General features: G+C 37.2%; 2 protein-coding genes across 2 annotated transcripts; one reads left to right on the forward strand and one right to left on the reverse strand.

Annotated features, from left to right (window-relative positions):
* The first annotated feature begins 1,327 nt into the window (after positions 1-1,327).
* ap4e1 (adaptor related protein complex 4 subunit epsilon 1) lies at positions 1,328-15,099 on the forward strand. The gene is given in 22 exon segments (XM_032588567.1): positions 1,328-1,665; positions 2,599-2,670; positions 2,769-2,892; positions 3,144-3,217; positions 3,941-4,062; positions 4,147-4,306; positions 4,394-4,560; positions 4,640-4,713; positions 4,796-4,918; positions 5,000-5,109; positions 5,182-5,321; positions 6,368-6,480; positions 6,557-6,675; positions 7,467-7,769; positions 9,046-9,157; positions 9,235-9,373; positions 9,456-9,540; positions 9,542-9,712; positions 10,456-10,977; positions 11,060-11,250; positions 12,249-12,409; positions 13,667-15,099. Coding segments are annotated over 22 exon segments (3,384 nt in total). The 5' UTR covers positions 1,328-1,524; the 3' UTR covers positions 13,828-15,099.
* A 2-nt stretch (positions 15,100-15,101) lies between these two features.
* cyp19a1b (cytochrome P450, family 19, subfamily A, polypeptide 1b) lies at positions 15,102-22,320 on the reverse strand. The gene is given in 11 exon segments (XM_032588578.1): positions 15,102-16,745; positions 16,820-17,061; positions 18,182-18,344; positions 18,417-18,531; positions 18,610-18,724; positions 18,806-18,982; positions 19,091-19,226; positions 19,228-19,246; positions 19,998-20,148; positions 20,419-20,603; positions 22,148-22,320. Coding segments are annotated over 10 exon segments (1,503 nt in total). The 5' UTR covers positions 20,549-20,603; positions 22,148-22,320; the 3' UTR covers positions 15,102-16,490.
* Positions 22,321-22,760: the final 440 nt, after the last annotated feature.

Raw genomic sequence — 22,760 nt, forward strand, 5'->3', positions numbered from 1 at the left:
AGTACTTCTATGTTACATTTAAGAAAGATTGCAAGAATGTACTCCTTCCCAAGCAACTGCGCGATGGCTGTAATTTCATATTCACTGTAATTATTTTGCTGTAGTTTAGTGTACAGATATAAAAGGGACTGTTATTCAGAATATTATAAATCTAATAAACCAAGTTTTGAATATCTTTATGTGTCTATCACTTCGCTATATGTCACAGGGATTTGTTTGACTAAAATACGATTTTTAAAAAAAAAAGTTTATTTTTATGTACAAAGTAATGACTCTAAGTAAGATCCTAGCTGGTACATATTACTTATTTGAGTAGCACAACATTTCATTACAAGCAAACTATGAAAGAAATATGAAGAAAAAAGAACAGGAAACAAAATAAAGCTAAAATAATTGGCCACAATAGGTACTAAATGTCTTTCTGGTGTGAACGCACAATCAGTACAAACTGTACGACACTAGGGGGCACCATTTCGTAGCTGATAAAAAGAATCTGTCTAAAACTATAGGGGAATGAAAAAGAAAATTATACATTTCTTGACTGGAAACTCATGTGTAAGGACAAGAAAAAACTAAATATATGTTTATGCTTTTATTTCTTATTATAGTCAGTTTTGGTCCTCCATACAAAAGTAGTCTATGAAATAGCAAAGAATGGTAAAAACTAAGATCATACTTATTTTAACAAGAAATAGTGAGTTCCATTAATAGTCAGAATTCGGAATGTTCAAATATGGACTTGGACATATTTTCCTTTATTTACCAAAGTTACATCTCATAATCATAGGGAAATATTTTAAGGCTTTTGATACAAAGTGCTAGTACTTATTATCTTAGACCAATAAACCACCTTAACTTACAAAAAATAGCCAATGGAAATATAAACATCTTTCATCCAATACATTTTATTGGAAAGCATACACAAATTTTTTAAAATAAAGTCTAATTTTTTCGTGTCCTGCTATCAGCTAGCTTCCATCATTTTATATCAGCAATAAAAAATTGTACATACACACAACTATGTTGGAAAACGGTGTTTGGTGACTGACTAATATTTGTCAGGCTACAGTGAACATGACAAAAGTTGGAAAAAGACAAGACAGATTCTTTTGCCGATTTTAAAACAATACAAAACACAAAAGAACCTCACATTAGACCAGTTTTATTTATTTATTTTAGAATTTTTATGCTATCGTTTGTTTATGACAAGAGAACTGACGATTAAACTGAAAGTCACAACATTGACATGAACAACATTTTGCACAAATGGCTTGGCTCCCGGAAAAGAGTCGGAATTCCCATCACCAAATCTTCTGAAAAGCGGAAGTGACGTCATCAATACGCTTTTGTCGGTCTTCCTTAAAAATAATGGAGGATCTGTGATGTTATTTTACTTAAAGTGGCTGTTTTAAATGCCCGACAGGCAATTTATCTATAATGTATTAATATTTATTAACAGGGTGATCCAATAATTGTGTGTTTTAGTACAGAAGCCACACGGACAGTGCGCTGTTTGTTGTCAAAATGAGCGATGTTGTGGAGAAAACGCTGACAGCTCTACCCAGCCTGCTCTCTTTAGACTCTCAGCCTGGCTCAGCAAAACTCTCCTCCAACTCTAAACTAGGAAACCTCATCAGAGGAATCACTGAACTAACATCAAAACATGTAAGTCGATCCTATAAAGCTCACAAAAGTTGCGACCCGATATGCTGCTGTCGCATTAGCTTGCTAAACTGCTATGTTCTTCCATTAAAAATGTGTTTGTCCCCAGTAAATGTGTCGCACATTGTTAATTATAGTGCGATATAAACAGATGGTCTGAAGTTTAGTAGTCGTCGTGGCGTGTATTGAGACTTTCGAAAGACTTGTCCTCAATGGTGCGTTCAAGTGCTTGTGTTGGGCTCAGGCTGTTGATATTTGGTGTATGGTTAGCAAGGTTGACATAAATGTTAAGGTTATTTTATTTAGTTTGACTGTAAGGAACAAAGTACTTTAACTTAAAAACACCTTTATAATAATGTTGTAACAAGGTTGTATCACTTTATAGACTGCATTAAATGTTAGGTAAACAGATGGGTGTCACCATAAAAAGATTTGCTGGACGATAAATTGTCCCAGAAGTTACTGTGAGAAATTATTATATTGTTTTGAAACCATTTTCAATTAATACGATGGTAATGGCATAATAATGCAAGAACACATAGTAATATATCAATAAACTTTAAATTGGAAATGGAAGACATTTTAAATATTCCAAAATAAATAAACAGAACAACAAATTAATTATGAAGCCTCTGTAAACAAAACTGTCCTTTAAAGAAAGGAGCTATTTGAGATCAAGGCACCAGATTGCAAACGTTACCATCCAATTTTTGGTAGAGAGAGAGAAAGGAGAAAAACTGATAAATCATTCAAATGGAAATTATTGAGCTCGTTTTAATTTCTCATGCGATTAATTGATTTATTGCTTATTGTGACGGGCTGATATTAGCTGAGATTTACAGAGAAAAGTGAGCACTGATATTATCATAGCAAAAGTTATTGCATATCAGATTTTTCCTAGTTATTGTGTATAATTTTCTACATTTCTTTGTGCAGGAGGAAGAGAAACTCATTCAACGAGAGCTCCTGCTAATTAAAGAACAAGTGTCTTCCCCTAACACAACTATGGTATTCTTCTCATTGTTTCGCCGTTTCATCTGCTCCAATACAACAAAATTATCTTTGTTCATTTGTTTATTTATTTTTTCTGTTGTAATCTGATTTAGAGGCAGATGAAGGAGCTCATGGTGAGAGCGATCTACTGTGAGATGCTGGGTTACGGCGTCTCCTTCAGCTATATCCATGCCATTAAACTGGCCCAGCAAGGGAATGTTTTGGAGAAGAGAGTCGGTGTGTTTTCAGGCATAAAATGATACAAAGTTAAGAATAGAAACACTTTACCTATAATTTTATAAGGGAAATATCTCCTGAAGCAAACAGGTATTTAAAAAAACATAGCATGTTTCAGTAGAGTATGGAGGAATGTATGTAGAAAATGCATGCAAAGGAGCAAATGCTCAAAATGTTCAGATTTAGATTTTTTAAATTCTAATAATAATAATAATAATAATAAAACACTAAAGTGTTTGTGATTCTCTCAGGTTACCTTGCTGTCTCGCTGTTTTTGAATGAAAGTCATGAGTTGCTCCTTCTCCTGGTTAACACGGTGCTGAAGGTCAGTCGTTACGGTATTTTTGTAGCTTGACTGTCATGTTTCTTTGGTCACACACGTTTATAAATATTTTAACTCTTCATAAAAGATAGCAAAAACAAATAACTTTGTGCTTTATTAATCAGATATTGAGTAAACCTCTTCTTGATTGATTCAGGACCAGTAAATTTCCCACTTTTCTTATGTTATACACCAAACAGCTCACTGTTTAATAAATTTTGGTTTGTTTTTGTTAAAGAAAAACTCTTAAAAGTTCAGGATGTACACTTTGATAATTAATTGATTTTCTGATGGATTGTGAGTAATGATTCTTTCTAGGGATTACCTGATTTTATTTCTTAATATATATAATTGTCAGGGTAAATTAAGTTAAAGCAAAGTTTGCACGAACTGGATTAGGATTTATCAGCTTTTCAAAGAAAGCTGTAAATTTGTAGATTATGATTAGATTGTGTTAAAATTGTTTGTGCTAAATTATTAGGCCCTTTTTAAAAAAATAAATCAAGCTGACAATATCAATGTGCCCCATGTGGTGGCAGGGAATATTTGAGGTAAGCGCTGATCTCTGATCTTAGCTCTGCACCACATTATTATCAAACCTCAATAATAATAAAAAAAAGATGCAGCATAGATGTGAAAATAGTGATACTTTTGCACGAGTTAAAATAAAACAGAAAATACGGAGACATTAAAAGGTTCATAATGGTATTGTTGATGTGTTTGCAGGATCTTCAGAGTACGAATCTGATTGAAGTGTGCATGGCGCTCACAGTGGTGAGCCAGATGTTCCCCAAAGACATGATCCCTGCCATCCTCCCCCTGGTGGAGGAAAAGCTCAATCACCCAAAGTAAGAAGCACTTCATGCTTTTTTCAGATGACAAATAAACTTAAACGGATTGACAGACAAGTGTTTGTTGTTACAAACCTGCAGAGAAATAATTCGCCGTAAAGCCGTCCTGGCCCTGTATAAATTCTACCTGATAGCGCCGAATCAAGTTCAGCACATTCACAACAAGTTTCGCAAGGCACTGTGCGACAAAGACCCCGGCGTGATGTCGGCTTCTCTGCACATTTACCTGCAGCTCATTCAGGTAAATAACAATAATTTAAGCGTTTCATGTTGCATTTTTTATCTCTGTGGTGGAATTTGCTGCTGTATGGTTTTATATTTACTTCAGGTGAATCCAGAAGGTTACAAAGATCTCGCATCGAGTTTTGTCACCATACTGAAGCAGGTAGTGGGAGGGAAGCTGCCCATGGACTTTAACTATCACAGTGTTCCTGCGCCCTGGCTTCAAATCCACCTTCTCAGAATACTCTCCTTACTGGGGAAAAATGACCAGAGGTGATAATTTCTCACTTCCTGTTGTGTTTAAACATTTGTCCACCACAAAGTTTTTATAATTTCTTCTCTCTCTGCACAGCACAAGTGAGATCATGTATGAAATCCTTGACGAGTCTTTGCGGCGGGCAGAGATGAACCACAACATCACATATGGTGTGTTTGGCCTCTTTAACAAATGTTTTACTAGAAGATACATTTTTATTAGCCACTTACTAGCATCTCTCCTTCTTTACAGCTATTTTATACGAGTGTGTAAAATGTATTTACACCATTCATCCCAAATCGGACCTTTTAGAGAAAGCTGCAAAGTGCATTGGCAACTTTGTTCTGTCTCCAAAGATTAATCTAAAGTATCTGGGTGAGATAAGAAAGCATGATTCCTCACAGATTATTCCCCCATAATAAAAAGTGAGAGTTACACTATGATTTGTTTCTGTAGGTCTGAAGGCTCTCACCTACGTGGTCCAGCAGGACCCAAAGTTAGCTTTACAGCATCAGATGACCATCATCGAGTGTCTTGACCATCCTGACCTCATCATCAAGAGGGAGGTGAGTCGGATGTGGCTCCAGTTGTTGATTCTGGTGTCAAAGTGTCAAAGGTTTTAATCTGCTTTCTTTCAGACGCTGGAGTTGCTCTTTAGAATAACTAATGACCAGAATGTCACGGTGATCGTTGAGAAGATGCTGGACTTTCTGCGAACCAGTGAGGATGATCACACAACCATTGACCTGGTGGGGAAGGTGGCAGAACTGGCGGAAAAATATCCTTACAAATGTTACAGTGTTTGTCTCAAATCGACATATTTTTACTATGTTTTCACCACTTGGTGCTTGTAGTTAAGCGCCATACTTGTAGGAATATGGTCATATTGAGCTGAAAACAGAAACTATAATGATAATAGTTTGAAAAACTTGATATTCCAGCTAATCTGCTGACTGAATGCACCAGAAGATGCTGAGGAGGGAGACAAACCTGAAAATATTTTACATGGAGACCAATGGAGGAAGGGCAGACATTCCTGCACTCCAGAAGTGTTTGGAAAAAAAAAACTGTAAGACCTACAGCAATGGCGATTATGTTTCCGTAAAGCAGACATCCATAGCTACGCTTTGATGCTTAAATTGTTTTTCTAGAGTGAAATATGTACGAACAGCAGCAGTTTTGTTTGTGAAAAAAGTAGTCAAACTTGAAAAAGCGTCGTTTACTAGAGAGCAAACTCTGGCAGTTGAAGAATTCCGTCATTGGATTATAAAGATAACGGCCAAAAATCTGCATAAAACTTAAATTGTGATTTTAGAAAAACCGTAAGGGATATCAAAAAAACTGACTCATTTGAAGATAACTTAACAGCTTGTGATTTATTTAGAAGTTGAAAGGAGTTTCTAAGTTGAAGTATGCAGATGTAGTAAGCTGTCAAAGAGCGCAAAGTTCTTGCAGAATTTTGTAGAATTCTGGAGATTTTCAATGCATTTCAATGGAGTTGCATAAAAGTCAAAATATTCTTTAAAAAATCTAAAAGTTGTTGACATTATTTGGGCCTTTTTATAGTTTTTTGCCCAATTTTAATTTTATCTAGCTTTCTTAGTTGTTTTGTGATTATGTTTTTTGTCTAGTAATTACAGTACTCTAAACAACTATGGTTACTTTAGGTAAACGAGTGTGAAAAATAAATTTGAAGTCTTTGAGAATTAAAGAGATCATCTTTGAGAAGCAGTAAAAACACTTTTCAAAAGATTTATGCTGAACTTTCAATTTGTTTGCTTTGATTTGTCTTGTTTGTAATTTTTTTCCTATATACTTTCGCACATATGCACCAGATAATGAATGGTTTATCGATACCATGAACACAGTGTTTTCACTCGGTGGAGACTTGTTACAACCAGATATCCCAAACAGTTTTCTTAAACTTCTCTCAGAGGGTGAGTTAACCACAAATCCCACTCGTTCTGCTGGTAGACGTATTTGATTCTTATTTCTCTCCCCCAATATTTCCAGGATTTGACAGTGTGGAGGAGGACAAGAAGCTGAGGCTGTTTGCTGTGAATTCATACATTTCTTTGCTACAAGGAGACTCCAGCAAACTGCCACAGCGTTTTCTTCAAGTCATTTGCTGGGTGAGAGTTGCTCACACATAAACCTCAGCTGCTCATTACTTTACCTCAAGGTTTGCAGACTGAGGGTGGGTGTTTAGTCTGTTTTAGTCGAGCTTTATGTACGTTTGTCTACAAAGTCCGGTTCGTTTGGGGAAGTGTGAATGTGTAATTGAATTCAGATGTGAACCAAAAAAGTGAACTCTCGTCCGCCTAGAAACCCGAGTCTCGGTTCGGTTGGAGTGAAATCTCATTCGGTTCGAATGCAGATGTGGAGACCGCTCCAAAAGCAGGAAGTGAACTACAGCGAAGTAAATACGACCCAAACAAACGAGTGAATCTAACGCTTGTGGTCTTTTACCAAAAACGAAAGAGAAATCCTACAACCGCTAAAATCTGACGCTGCTCCATTTTTGTTTATATTTTTGCAAAGAAGGAAGTGGCTCTCATGTCTTCTTCTGTGCTTTTTGTGTCGTTTCCTTGGAAGGGTTGGTGGTGCAGCGCCACCAACCCTTCACCTGTTGGTGAAGGGTTGGTGTAAGGTTACCACCTGTTCCCCTTACAGGTGGATAAGGGGAACAGGTTTTTCAATTAGTTTGGATGTTCAAAATAGTAGTTCCTTTAAATCTAGACTAAAAACCCACCTGTTTAGAGTTGCTTTTGAAACATTATAAATGAAACATTAGTCAACATTGTAAAGTGAGATAATGGTCTAAGAAGTATAGAAAATGTCAAAATTTAAAATGTTGACATTAAAAACGTGCAGGAACCCTGGCTCCTCTGCTACAGTTTTTTGTTGTTGTTGCTGTGTTTAGGTTCTCGGTGAATACTCTCACTTGAGGGAGGATCTTGAGCCAGACGTCACTGTGAGGCTGCTGGCCAAACTGTTGGACATGAAGAGCAGCAGCAGTGAAACAAAGTGCTGGGTCCTCATGGCCATGACCAAGCTCTGCCCCGGTGGAGCGGCTCTGGCGTTGGTTCATAATCTCTCGGAAACCTACAGCAGCTCCCTGGACACCATGCTGAGACAAAGAGCTCAGGAGCTGCAGATCCTCAGCCAGGACTCTGAACTGCAAGCCAAGGTGTTACCGCGAAGTGCCAGCATGGAGCCTGTGGAGGTAATACACAAGCATGGCAGCAGAACAGTCAAGTTATGTCTTAAACATCATTAACTTTATTTTCAATAAGTAAGCATAGAAAAAAAGGAGAATAAATGCTGATTTAATGCCTCGTGCTGTTTGACAGGCTTAGGGTTTGTTGACCTGCATGTACATGTCCTCCATGGCACAGAGTTTATTCCAGTAATAAGAATAGTTACCAAACCAAGAAGAAGTGCTGTCGGCAATAATCTGAGCAGCTGTTGCAGCATGTCCACAGCCTAGAGAAGTGAGAAAGTTGAGGTTTACAGCAGGAGGGTACTGGAATGTTAATGCTTTTTTTAAAAAATCAGAAACATAAAATAAATGATGTTTTAAATTTGGAATCAGGTCATCTTGCTGTTTTAAATCTTATGTGCTTATATAAACAAATATTTAAATGTTAAAATGTGAAATCTGAATATGAGTAGAACAGAATAGAATGACATTTTTATTGTCTGGCAAATGGGAAATTTAGGTGTAACAGCACCATCAAGTATAAAGGATCACAATAATTACAACAATAATAGTAGTAATAGTGACAATAATATACAGTAGAAAACTAACAAAATAAAAAATACAGTGCAGTTATTAGAAATAAAAATACTGTAATTGCAATCCAAGGGATGTGCAACTTTTCCAAAAATGTACATAATGTGCATTGAACATTGAAAAAGATGGACTATTTACTAAAAAAACACAAAATCTAGTATTTTCTTTTCTAGTAACGTTTTAGCAAGATATAAGAGATTGTTTTAAGTCAGTAATTCCTTAATATTGATAAAAAGGTTCTAGTTGCACTGGCAGATTATTTCACTTACAACATGAGGAAAAGTGCCTTGTTATAAGTTAAATAATTTACCAGTGGCACTAGTACTTTTGCAATCAATATTAAGGAATTATTTACTTAAAACAATCTCCTACATATTTCTGAAAAGTTACTTGTAAATTAGTTTTGTCTTATTTCAAGTGTACTGAAATATTGGTACGAGAAACTAGATAAAAGTACTTAGTTAGATTTTGTGTTTTTTCAGTGCATATCAGTGCAGAAAAACAGATGTGCAATAACAGCGCAAATGCCAGGGGTCTAAATAATTTTAGGTTTAACTGTTACTTTTATGAAGATTTTTTTAAGGGTTTTACACACCTCTATCAGGTAAAATGAAGCCATAATTCCAGATATGACCCTGGCAGCTACCCAGTTTCTTAATTATTTTTTAATGGGCTTGTTTACAGCTCTAATCTTGCTGTTTTCCAGGTGGATTCCTCGCTTTCGTTTCTGGACGGATTTGTGTCGGAGGCGTTGGCTGCGGGCGCTGCTCCTTACAAGCCTCCTCATCAAAGGCAGGAAGAACTGTCTCGATCAAAAGGTGAAACTCATGCAAATGTTTTGGCAGAGTTTCCACTGCTTTGTTTGGGCTTGTCCTGATGTTGCTCTTTGTCTCAGCGCTGAACCTGGAGCCCTACGGCCTGTCGCTGCCCATCAGCATGTCCTCATGCAGCATCACTGACAGACAGTCTCCCACCTTGTTGTCCATCAGCTCTGGCCTCTCCGGCGACAGCACTGATTTCTCACACAAGGGCAGGTACTCAGACACGCAGCCACAGGCAGAATTAAGTGTTTTATCTCTCTGAAGTTTAAATCCTGAGTCTGATTTGTTGTGTCAGCTCTACGGTTTTGAAGCTGGATGGCGTAAAGAGGCTGTGGGGCAGAGACGGCTATCTAGCTCAGAAAGAGCCGACAGACGAAGCTCCTCGGATCGAGGCCGCCAGCCCGGTCCGGTCCTGCCAACCAACTGGGCGACAACAACGCCGCCAATAGTCAAACACCGACTCCGACACCAACGCCTGAGTGTGACCAGGAAAAGCAGCAGCTGGCGTCCTCACTGTTTGTCGGTCTGGCCTCCCAGAGCTCCGTGTGTCTGGTGAGCTGATGAACACACACACACACACGCCCACACACCCTTACATGTAAATTGATTCAGAAGACAGGACAGCTTTCTTGTGTTTTGTTCTTTTGATGGTTGCCTCATGCTCGGAGTTTCAAAACCTGCAATAAAATAAAAAAAAAAAACCTGCTTTCTTTGTGCAAATTTATTGAGGTTTTCTTTTATAAAATATAAATCCAGACTCGTATGACTGAAACAATTTATAGGATTAGACCAATTAATCATGACTAATCGGTTATTAAAGTAATTGTCAACTAATTTAGTTATCGATTAATCGCTAAAAGGAGTATACAGACTCAATAAAGGTCATTTTGCTGAAAGTAGAATATATTCAGACCAGTAATTAAGCCAAAACTATACAAAAATATATATTTTAATATAATGAAAAAAACTTTGTCTGTAAATTAAGTGCCTTAGATTTAGCTTCACCTGGTTCAAATTCTGTAAGAAAAAAAAATTTCCTATTAAGCAGCTTTTGCTGCTTATTATTAATCGATTCATCAAAAAAGAAAAAATTAAAAAATTAGCTGCACCCTGTATTGATGTTAAATTGAGCAGAAAAGACCTAGATTTTTTTTTACATATTTATGTTAGAAGTATATTTTTAGCTGCAGAATAATTTATATATTATTCAATTACATAAATAATCGCTGAATGCAGCCCTAATGTAGTGCATTAATATAACGTGTGATAGAAATTATTTGTTGTTTTTCTACCAGATGGGAAAGTCTGACCCAGCTTTCCAGCGTTTCAGAAGAAAAACCAAATCTTCAGGGAGTTCTGAGCAAATAACCAACCCGCTTGTCTCGCCCTCTGACGGTTCTGATAACTTGCTGTATATAAACCTGCTGGACTCACCAGACCTGGACGTCTCGCCGCCTGAACAGACACCCGGCCTCGCTGCTCCGAACGGCTCCTGTGATGCAGAAGAAGAGTCGACTGACACAGACGTGAAGGAAATCGAAACTCCTCCCATCAGAGATGAACGTGTGACAGCTCAAGCTTCTCCACACGACGACCCAGACGGATCCAAAGACCCGAGTCTCACCTGGCATCTTCCAGCTGAGCTTTCTGCTCTTTCTCACTCTAAACTCACTCCTCTGTTCTCCAAACAAAACCTGGATGTCTCGGCCTGCCACGTCCAGAAAGAAGACTCAGTCGTTCTTGTTGTCTTTATTTCCAACTGCTCAGACTCTTTCCTTCAGCAGATACGACTTCAGGTCGACTCTGAAGAACTAGAGGTGCGTCATGCAACAGAAAACCTTAAAATATCTTCTTTCTGTGCGTCTTTTTGAAATATAATCTCATGTTCTTGTTTTGAAGGTATCCTGTGTGTCTGATTGTCCATCAGAGGAGTTACAAAGCCACAGTGTAGCAGTTTGTCAGTATTTCCTAACTGTAAAGAGACCCTCTGTCGACTTTGATCTATTTGCGACGGTGTCATGGCAACCGCCTGCTGGGTCGCCCCTGACAACGCAGTTCTCCTACAGACTTTCTCTAACAACCTTCATCAGGTGAGATAGTTTTGGGATTTTCTTGCATTCGTCAGGAGGGTGTTTAAATTAATCAGGGCTGAAACGATTAATCGGATTAATCATGATGAATTTATTATTGAAATAATCGTCAAATAATTTGGTAATCGATTGATCATTAACTGGAGTATACAGACTAAAACAACTGCCATTTGCTGAAAGATCAGCACAGTCAGAGCAGTAATTAAGGCCAGACTTCATTGTCTCAATTACTGCTCTGACTGTAATAAGTTGTTTTTTAAAAATTATTATATATATATTAAAAAATGTTCAGTAAATATGTTCTATCCAGTACTCCTCTAAGTGCTAGTTTTAACTTTAACTGGTTCAAATTTTGTAAATAAAGATGTCTTTCTAAGAACCTTTTGCTATCCAATTATTATTTGGTTAATGCAAATAATCAACAGCTCTTCACATGTTGATTGTAAAACTATATTTTTAGCTGAAGATGCATCCTTTGCTACAAGAGATTAAGCAGTTCACTAATAGAATTATGTCATTGGATTTTAGTCAATAAATCGTTTTTCTTATTTAAAAATGAATTGAATTATCTGTTTGTATCTTTAATGTATTTCTAATAGGGATGCATGATATGCAACAACATCGGAATCGGCCGATATTAGTCATTTTTTAACTTGTTGGTATCGGTCCATTAAATAAAACTGAGCCGACATTTATTTTTATCTGTTTCTGGTTGGCTCTTTTCCAAAGGTGTCAAAACTGTAGTGAAATATATGTAATATTAGTAAATATCGGCTGTCAGCCCATAACTGCAATATTAATATCAGATATCAATATCAGGATAAATTTTTGGATTTGTGCATCCCTAATTACAAATATGGTATAAAATAAACTTAAGTGGTTAAATGAAAAATCTGCAGAGTGTGCCAACTTTTTAAAATCTGAACAATCAATTGAGTAATCAATGACTTAAATAATTGTTAGTTGCAGCCTTAAAATGAGTCGATTATTTCCTGCAGAGCTTTGAGGCTTTCCACAGAGGAGTACGGAGCCATGTGGCTGGCCTTCTCTCATGACACCAAGCAGAACCTGACGCTGATCCATGACGGTCAGGATCCCCTCGCTGCCACTCTGGATGTACTGAAGAGGAAACTCCAGCTTCATGTGGTGGAAGTTATAGGTAAACTCAGACAAAAAGGCATCTCACACAAGTAATGAGCAGCTTCTTTCACTTGTTAGAGCAAAATACGTTAATTTAAAAGCTATTTCCAGGCAGAGTATTTTAAAAATCTATATATTTTTGTCTTCATTTTGTTTTTGTCTTTATTTAACCAGGTATATTTCATTAATATTAGAAATATCCTTTTCAAGAGACACCTGGCTAAGACTGGCAGCAGCACAGCAACAGTTACAAATCATAAAACTTACAGATATTAAAATGCAATTAATAAGGATAATAAAGAAAGAATAATCACAAAGTGCAAATGCATCCATAAAAATAAAAATAATACAACTTGCTATTAGTCAATGTATTTAGAAAGAAATACCTTATTTACAAACTGATCTAGAGTGGCCTTAAATTCATTAAAAACGTATTTAAATTACGTAAGTTTTCTATTTGGAAACATCTTATTTTATAAATATCAGATTTTGAACACGTTTTATATCATAATCATATATTTATGATTTTTAAGTGTTTTTTCAGATTGTTATCAGATTGTAACTGCTCTGTAAAATATTTGGTAAATTTTAATATTCTTAACTCTTAAAGTAATTAATCCTTTCATGCATGAATTATGATCCTTTATGTCAGGATTTTTTTCCCGAAGTGTTTTTGATTTTCTTAAGGCATAAATAAAAAGTGTGGGGGGGGGATTATAGTTGTAATTTTCTCCAAATACAAAGTTGTTATTAGGAAAATACATCAGTATGATTAGTCTTTAGGGTTTACTTGATGTGAGAATATTTTTTTTACCTGCAAGAGTAAAAGGAAGGACAGAATATTCCTGAGTTGCTTTTTCATCTGTCTGCCATATTGGATTTAACAAAAATCTTCTTGCACTTGCAGTGGATGACCAGTAGTTGGCAGGGTATTGTATGATGCACTAATGTCAACTTTAGTGGACTGTGTGGATTTATAGCATAAAAGTCCACAAGAAAATGGCTTTTAGGTAGCTGCCTACTGCAGTCACCACTATGCATGAAAGTAATTAATGTGTTTGCTTCAGATGTTTAACCTCATTATTGTTCTTTTTCTAGCAGACAAACTGCTTGCTTTTACAAGTGTCAGTCATTTAAGTATGATTGAACAACTGAACAGTGTAAAATATGCTTTGATGAAAATAATTGTTAGTATATATCACACAGAATGAAGCACATACTTTACTCAGTGTTTTTACTGACACCTGATGAGTGAATTTTCTGTTTGTTCCCTCAGGCGTGGAAGCGATCGTGGCTTGCTGCCTGCAGCAGGATCAGCCGTGTCTCATGCACTGTCGCATGCATGCCGGCATGCTGGCTGTGTGGCTGCGCTCTCCAGTCCCCGACCTGCCGGACTGCCTCCTCTACTGCTGTCAGAGAGCTCTGCAGGAGCTCTGACCGCCTCGTCTGGCAGCACCGGAACCACTCAGAACCCCCAAGCACTGAACAAAGAGATCCATGGATCTGCAGGACACTCCAGCACCAGCTGCTGCTTTGATTTCACGTATTTACCGACCGTTGTTGTCTTATTTTAATTTGTTCACAAATTATTTAAAATTATGGAAAGTCATGGCAGGTAACAAGCTCAGGGCCTCAGGGTGTTTTAAATTACACTATTGTCTTAAAACTATTATAGTATTGTGATAATAGTTTGAGTAAATCTGTGAAACTATTAACTAAATTTATTAGTAATAAGCAAAAAAAAACCAAAACAAATCCCTGCTTTTAAAATTAGCTTCATTTTTGTGTCTAAAATAGTCCCTACAGTAAAAAACTCCATAAAGGCTGAGCAATAAGTGTAGCTTATTTTTTAGATAAACTACAGAGAAGTATGAAGATATATGAAGAAACTCACATTATAATGAACATAAGTTGGAGTGTTTAGAGCTTCATTTCAGCTTATTTGCAAATTTTCTGAGACTTCATTAATGTTTGAGCCATAGCTGCTCCAGTTGTGTCTCCTAAATCTATAACATTAGAGTATCCCCATATGTTGCAACCCTAGCATTACTTTTACAGGATTATGTAAAAGGGGGAAAAAAATCCCAGGAAAGCAGAAATCTAAAGGGATTTTTGAAATTATTATGTCTAAAAACAAATTTTAAACTCCTGTCATGAAAAAAAAGTTATTTTCCTCATAAAGTCAATCTGAAATTGATCAAAGGGAAAACCAGGGTTTTATTTATCTAAGTTAAAATTGACTTTAACAAAAGTCACTTCTTTTGGAAAACAATGGGAAATGTTCTCCATCTTAGCCAGCAGAGCTCTCACACCCATGTTCAACTTCTGTCTCTATAAAATTCATTGCCTTCCATGTAAGATTATCATCTACGCACTCATTGATTTCTGTTAACTTAAGTCTTTCACTACTATATATTCAGTATTAAAAACATATTTATTTAATTTGTTTGCTTTATACTAACTTCACAGGAGATCTGTGCTGTTGGACCGCTCTGTGAGGGTTTGCTGGTGGAGTTTGATCTATTTTTCATGTCTGATGCTGATTTAAACGGTATGGACAGTGTTTGTACATCCACAACCGTATGCCTTATGTTCAAATGCCAAGATGGCATGTTTAATTTGTGCCTGTGGTACAGAGAAGAGTCCTCGTTCGTTGGAGTGCCTGTCACTACATTCTGGGGCTATGAATAAATGCAACACTTGTAAACAGATCGGATTTTGTTGGTTTTATTTAAGGGTTTATATGTTATATGCAAAGTAAATACAAATGGTTTCTCATGCAACACTTTCCAAAACTATTAATAGTTTAACTTTTACAGTTTGTGCAATTTATTAACATTTTATATGGGATAGACCAACATATTATAGTGTGGGTAAAGAAAAAAGTTTTCAATTATTTTGAAGTTTTGCGAGGAAAACAGTGCAGCAACTCTGGTCTCTAGCTGTGCGAAGCTGCAAAAATGATTTAGAGCTGTAACTTCATCTGTATTTTCTGGTTAAATCAAGGTCACACTTTTCATATTTTTATTTGTAAAACTTTTGAAAACCATTTTTCATTTTCCTTCCCCTTTATTCAAACCACTTTGTGTTTATCTGTAATATAAAATCCCAGTGAAATACATTGAAGTTTGTCTTTGCAACATGACATGTTCAAAAGTTCGAGCCATTTTGCTTCTTATAGTGCATAAGGTTCGTCCAAATTCACCTTAAATCATGATTTAAAACACACCTCTATTATTAACCTCTAAGTTAACTAAATATAAAAGTACATCACAAAAGTCTACAACACAAAACATCTAATGAAACATTGCTTTCCAGGTTGAGAACTTTCTGAAACATGGCGGGGAAAAGACCTTTACGACTTGCTGAACCATGATTTCTAATCTCTACTAAACAAAATCATACAGAGAATATCTAGCCATCAGTTTGTAAACTAAAGCTCTTGCATACCTCATTCATACCTCTAAATTGGACAAGCAGATTTTTGAAAGTTTGTGGAGTGGACTAGTCATTCTTTTTAAACTTAAACATGCTGTTATTGCTATAATTTAGCTGAGATAACAGTTCTGCAATGAAACTCATTCACTTGGACTCGTGATTCTTTTCTGGTATTATCTAAACTTATTTTCCAAGCCTTTATTATTGTTTATTGGCTCTAAACAAGGCAACTTGGCTGTTGATTTTCACCAGAAAAGAGGCTAATGTCTTATTTTTCTTTGCCTATTGCATCATTGGGAAAAACGTCTCTTGTGTCCAAGTGAAGAAAATAATTATCTTTATTTTTCTTTGTCAGTTAATGCAAAGAAAAGGTTCATTGCACCAGTCGTTGCCAAAGGTTGTTATTGTTGTGACTAGATTTAGGTGGATATTGCTTTTTCACAAGTGGGTTTCTAAATCGTTATTAAAAAATTGCTTTTTTATTTAGTCAGGTAATCTTCATTTGATAATACCTGTTGTTTGTTGGATCTGTTATTTAAGTGTGACAAAAAGCAAAAAGAGAAGACCTCTGTAAGGGGGTAAATGTATCTTCTACCTTCTTTGAACTCGGTGCACTAATACGTTAGTCGGGTATTGTTATCTGAAAGGTGAGAACTTCCTCATTATTCAGAGCTGACGGTGCTTTGGTTCTGACTGCGGGGGATGAAGCGCATGCTCAGACTGTGCTCGTCCTCCACAGGCTGCTGTGACAGGTTGTTGGTCTGCCTGATGCTGCTCACAGTGCAGCCTTTGCGTGGACATACTGTGTAACGGGAGAGCAGGGTGACCAAGATGGCCTTCATCATCACCATGGCGATGTGTTTGCCGACGCAGGAGCGAGGCCCGCAGCCAAAGGGCTGGAAGAAGCGACTGGGCACCTGCCAGGCGGAGGAAGTAAAGGATCAACTGGTGTTTGTTTCACTCATCAGAGTCACATATTGTTTACACTCACCGGGTTGTCAAAGTTGGTCAGGCTGAACTCTCTGGGTTTGGGGAAGAACTCAGTCTTGTGCATGAGTCCGATGTTCAGGATGATGTTCGTTCCTTTCCTGATCTTGGTACCTTCGATGTCATCGTCCTCCAGAGCTTTCCGCATAGTGAAGTCGACCACAGGGTGAAACCTCATGGATTCATTAATAAACTTCTCCATCACTTTTAGTCTTTCATAGTCGACGTTTTCCATAGCTGTTTCATCTGTAAATGAAAGACCACCTTTTTCACATTTCCGAAGCTATTAATTTCAATGCTGGGATTTGATGTGACAAACCAACATAAAGCAATGCATAATTAAGAACTGGAAGATGATATGTCCATGGTTTTATTTATTTATTAATTTCCGGTTTTTATTTTAAAACTGTAGTGTATATTTGTATCAAACAGTCCTTTGGAGAACAACCTTTTATATTTCTTTCTCTACATTTCTTTGCAGTTCTGGTTGTATGTTTACAGTTATAGTCCTACTACAGTATAACCCAACTCTACTTCATACTCCTCTAAATATTTATTATTGACCTGCCTGTTTTATTCATTGTTCTTCATGCTGCTGTTTGTTCACAAATAGTCTCTAACAAATCTCTAAGGCCTTCTCTGAACAGCTGGAGACAGAGGCATCACCATTTTTAATCAGGGCACATAGTAGTACTAGGAGAATAATGCTGCGTTCCAGTTGTACTCAGTTATGGGAAATTCCAACTTCATAGTCAGAAAAATCAACTGGAAACCCCCCCGCAAGACAGATTTCCTACTGTGAGACTGGGAGCAACACCGACTACCCCTATTTACGACTGGCGGACTTCGCGTCTCAATATGGCCGCCCCGCATTAACATTAGTAAGATATCATGGAAATTGGAAACATGTTTATTTTACAGGATGATACACATGTGAAAGTGTGTCCAACATCAATGTAACGCCTCCGACTGTAAACTGAAAAACTTACAAGTGGTGTTTGCTTATGGAAAGTAAAGCTTAAAATTATGTTCATAAGAGCTAACTGCAAACAACGTATATGGGCGTCGCCATTTTGAAATTCCGACTGCGCCATTACCTAGGGTCTGATGTGAAACTTTGCTCCGAGTTCCCACTTCCCAGGTAACTTAAATATTAAACAAAGCATACATACAGATTTAAAGCGGACTTTCATTTCTCATTTTGCAGTTATGGACTATTTTGTGCCTGAAACTCAGTAAACACGGAGGTTTGTTGTTGTAATTCGACAAAAATGAGAATTACTTTGCTAACTAAAAGCACTGCTTGTGTAACTTTTACGTGACAGAACAAAGTGCATTAATTGTGACTCGGAGCATTTTCTCTCACCCAAAACGGTGCTCATCTCCTCCACAAGCTGCAGCTCCACTTTCGGGTTTTGTTTCAGCAGCATCAGCATGAAGAAGAGGCTGATGGAGAGTGTGTCGGGAGCTGCGATCACCATCTCCAGCACACACTGCCTGACGTTATCAGCAGAGAGCTCCCCGTGGTTCTGTTGGGACAGCAAGTAATCTAACTACAGTTCAGCGTTACCTCCATCATGTGGACAGCAGAAGAAACCGACCTGTGCAAAGATGAGCTCTGTTGCAAAGTCAAGGTCGTCATCCAGCTTCTCCGTTTCATGAATGATTTGTCTTTTGATTTCGAGCAGACTCTCCATTGCATCCTGCAGCTCTTGGCTGTTAGTGGTGCAAAATAGAAAGTTGATCAAATCTCAAATGAAATGTGGCATTAAAGTCATGATTTAAGGCTCTTACGCTGCTTTTTTATGTTTGTCGTAAAGCCATCCGATCTTGAAAAAGACATTAGGCTGGATTAGAACCGTTTGCCAGGTTTCAAAGTAGTTATGGATTTTCATAAGCAGCTCCTTCTCTAAGAAAAAAAAAGAAGAATTGCACATTTTCAGCCAAGACGTTTGGAAGAAAGATGCAAAGTTTGAATAAAGCAACTGACCATTGAGAGGAACCCTGAGGAACAATTTATTGGAGATGTCCACTACGATGGCTCTCAGGAGATTGAGGGCGTCCACATGTCCAGAGGGGTCGGTCATGTCCTGGAGGTGGTCCAGGTGTTTGGCTGTGGAGCTCACACAGATTCCCACGGTCCGCTGAAGGCTGGGGCCTGACAGAGCTGCGACATCAACACAAAAATATGCAGTAACTCAGTGAAACAGCGGTTTAATCGTAAAACATTTTACCACCAAACTCTGAAATGTGCTTAAAATCCAGAGGTTGTTACCTTTAGAGAAGTACGTCCTAGCTTGTTTCCAGAGTAGGATATTGCTGTTGAAAATGATACCCCTCCCCTCCATCCCAATGCACTCAAGGCCTCTTTTGCTCCCAAATCTGGATGTGTAGTGAGGGCTCCTCAAAACAGTGGTACACTGCAGAGGACCTGCAGCAGAAACCAGCATTTATTTTTATTTAATTTGTTTTTAATGCTTATTTTTTTGTCTCCACATTTGTGACACATTGTCACTACTTGATATGTGACAATTTACTCCAAAGTCAATCCATATTTGGAATTGAATAACAAAAAGGTGCCCAGAAGTTGGAGGCTTCCCACCTTTCCTCGACCTCAAAATCCAATATGGCTACCTATCATAGAAACGCTAATAACAGAGAGGTAAAAATAATTTAATTGCACTTCTGATCATTTGTTCCTATATGTTTTTTTTTTTTTTTTTTTACACATGTTGTCCTTATAAAACTTGCAACTTTGTATAGGTTGCTGCAATGTTTAAATGCACAAAATACAGAGAAGTACATTAGCTAGCAAATTACACAGACTTTTGAACCTTAGACTTAAATTTGATCAAAACTCAGATACTTTGACGTTTTGTGAGCAAATTAATTGGCTATAGTTTGTAATTTATTGCAAAAAACTTTGTGGAATTCCCTGACAGCAGGACTTTCTTTCCTCATGTTGCAATCTTCCTCACTGTGTTAAGTTAAATGATCGTGGTGCTACTTATTGTTAAAAAATATCCGTTGATGTGGAAGGGTTTTTATTCTGACAAATATTCACTCAAATAATTTTTCATCAGTGCAAAATCTTGCTGCTGCATTAAAAATATATGAATAAATTGTAACTTATCTTGATCTGTTGTGTGAATATCTCTTGTTTTTCATGTCAAAACACTTACCTGCTGAAAATGATGGTTTCCTCCCCATTGATCCAAACCCGGACGGTGCTGCCATATTTGTTGTTGTAGTAGTTGCAGGCTGTTCCAATCCCAGTCCAAATGAATCTGCTATAAGAAAGGATTGGACCGAGTCCTGCACAGAAACAGGGACCTAAAGCAGAGAGAAGTTGTAAGTCAGTCTTGCAGCAGATCTCAGTTCACGTTTCTGAACTGTGCATGGTTTTCAAAATCACTTTCTCTTCCTAATTTCTAAACAAATTTACAAATGTTATTTTCTTGCAAAGAAAAAAAAATGCAGTTTTCCCTTTCAAATTTTGAGATTTATTTGTAGTCACAATTATTCTTATGAAGATTTATTCACCAGTTTATTGCACTGTTTTGCAGAATGAAACCATTCTTCTCTGAATTGCTCAGACTGTACCTGGTATGTGTGAACTCTGTGTTTGGCTCCAGGTGGTGATGAGCAGAAACAGCAGAAGAAGAAGAAGCACAACGGGGGTGACTCCACACAGACTGTAAACCTCCATCGTGGTGAGGATCTCTGGTAACATTGTCTCCTCTATTCGTCCAAAGGGGTTGTGTAAAATGAAGAAAGTTTGCTGCCGTCTGTTGGTTAGAAAGAGTTTAAGCCTCCTTAAGCCAACATATAAACCAGCCCTCCTCTTCCTCTCTTTTAATCCTTCTGTCCTTCAGTGTTGGGAGGTAACAAAACACACTGACACTGAACTTCATTCAGTGGATCTCGGAGGTGTACACACCCCTGGCAAATTGCCTCCTTTTTTGTGGCGTAGTAAGTAAGATCAATAAATCATGTAAAAACTGCTTCCATATAAAATGTGACATGCATCCTGTGCAATACAATGGGGAAATAAATCTTGAATGAACCAAACCAGTGCAGCAACCTGGTTGCATAAGCGCTTAGTGTTGAGGGTTTGTAGGGATTTTCTCACTTTGGCATGCAGATGTTGCTCAAAACTGTCAGATTTGGAACGAACTTCTTGTCCACAACCATTTCCAAGTGGCCCCACAGATTTATATTTCATCTGAAGATTAGGAAATCCTGGGTTGAACTTTAAATTTTCACTCAGGAAGTCGTTCTTTTCCTGTTTTTAATGTAAGCTTAGATTCACTGAGACACTGAAAACATAAGTTGGTGTGTTAGACACCAGATTTTGAAGCAGAACTGAGTCGCATCCAAAGGTTCATCCACCTGCATACAACTTGATAAGCACCCCAGTTCTAAGAAGAGGTAAACTCAGAGTACAAATGCTGCCACCACTGTGTTTCAGGCTTTGGATTTCTTTTGGTGACGTGAAACTTGTTACTGTAAAAGTTGAGATTCAGTTTTATCAGACCATAATATAATTTACACACTCAGAGTTTTAAGAGATTTTTCACCAGGTCTGGAGCTAAAGTGTCTCCAACTTTATCTGTATTTATCCAACTAAAGTAGGCGCATCATGGCAGATTTCATATCTTACATCTTTATTTGCATTTGTTCCATGTTTAGTGTTCTGCATTAAACCCAACCTTTACGTATTGTTCTGCTTTTTTCAAGTTTCAACCAATTAATAGAGATTCTATATTGTTTAATTTACACAGTGACACAGATAATTGATTATAAAACTTTTTTTTTTCACATAAATCAGGTAGTGTTGGTCAGTTCACATACACAATCAAACAAATTTTATTTTTGAAAATGCGAAGGCATTAATTTGCTAAAAAAATTGCATGCACTTTCTTGTGGTATGAAAGTTGAGATGCAGATATTGTGTCTTAATTGCATCTGAGAGGAAACTACTTGATCATGCAAAGATTTTGAAAAGGAAAATATATGCTTTTTCAGAAACAACAAAACAAAAGAAAAGTTAGTTTATGCAAGGACTTTCTAACAAAACTAACCTTTGTTAGTTTTTGGTAGCAGAATTTTTAGCAAAAACAATACTTTTTTCTCACATTACACCTACAAATACATAATATTTGCAGATACCCATAAAATGCAATCATTTGATTATCTGGATAAATTGTTTGGTGTAAAACAGTTTCTAAAATTAGTTTCCAATTAAACAAAATAGAAAATGGTGAAATAAAATAAGCTACAATAGAACAGAACACAGCAGAATGAGTTAAATTAAAGAAATGCTACTAACCTCCTCTCCTGAGAAGTGGAAGTGGGATTTGAGGAGCTGCAGAACTCCCACCGCTCGTTTTAAAGGTGGTCTACATTCCTCCACCACATAAATCACAGTGAATCGAGTGTTTATAAATCCTTGGTAAAGCCTTTGCTCCACTGGTTGCTTGGAAACTTTGCCACTTTTGGGTTACAAGGACTGTTACATGGCAGTGAACTGCCAGCGGGGTCAGACAGTGCATGTCTAAAGCATAAATTAGCCTGAAAAAGAACAGAGAACAGGTTTTTTTCATTATTATTGAGGTGAATACAAAAGGATCGACTCTTTTTTTTTGAGCATTGTGTGATGTGTGTGTTTTTTTTCTTCCGCTTTTTGTGCAGAAAAACCACACGGTCCAATTCATCAACCAAGGAGGCTTTTCAAGGGGAAATGAATTAGCTGGGTCAGGCTGACCCTTGTCAAAGGAAACTGGGACTTGCCCAGAAATTCAAGGAGAGAAGTAGACAATTGAAAATATATGTATGCATAGTAAGTAGATCGACTCATCTGTATTGAATTTCCCTTTGAACTACCGCTTTATTTTCTGCAACAAACTTTAAAAGGAATAGAGAACTTATAAAAAGCTTGAGTT

The sequence above is a fragment of the Xiphophorus hellerii genome, chromosome 2 (assembly GCF_003331165.1).
Source record: "Xiphophorus hellerii strain 12219 chromosome 2, Xiphophorus_hellerii-4.1, whole genome shotgun sequence".
In the NCBI taxonomy this organism is placed as follows: Eukaryota; Metazoa; Chordata; class Actinopteri; order Cyprinodontiformes; family Poeciliidae; genus Xiphophorus; species Xiphophorus hellerii.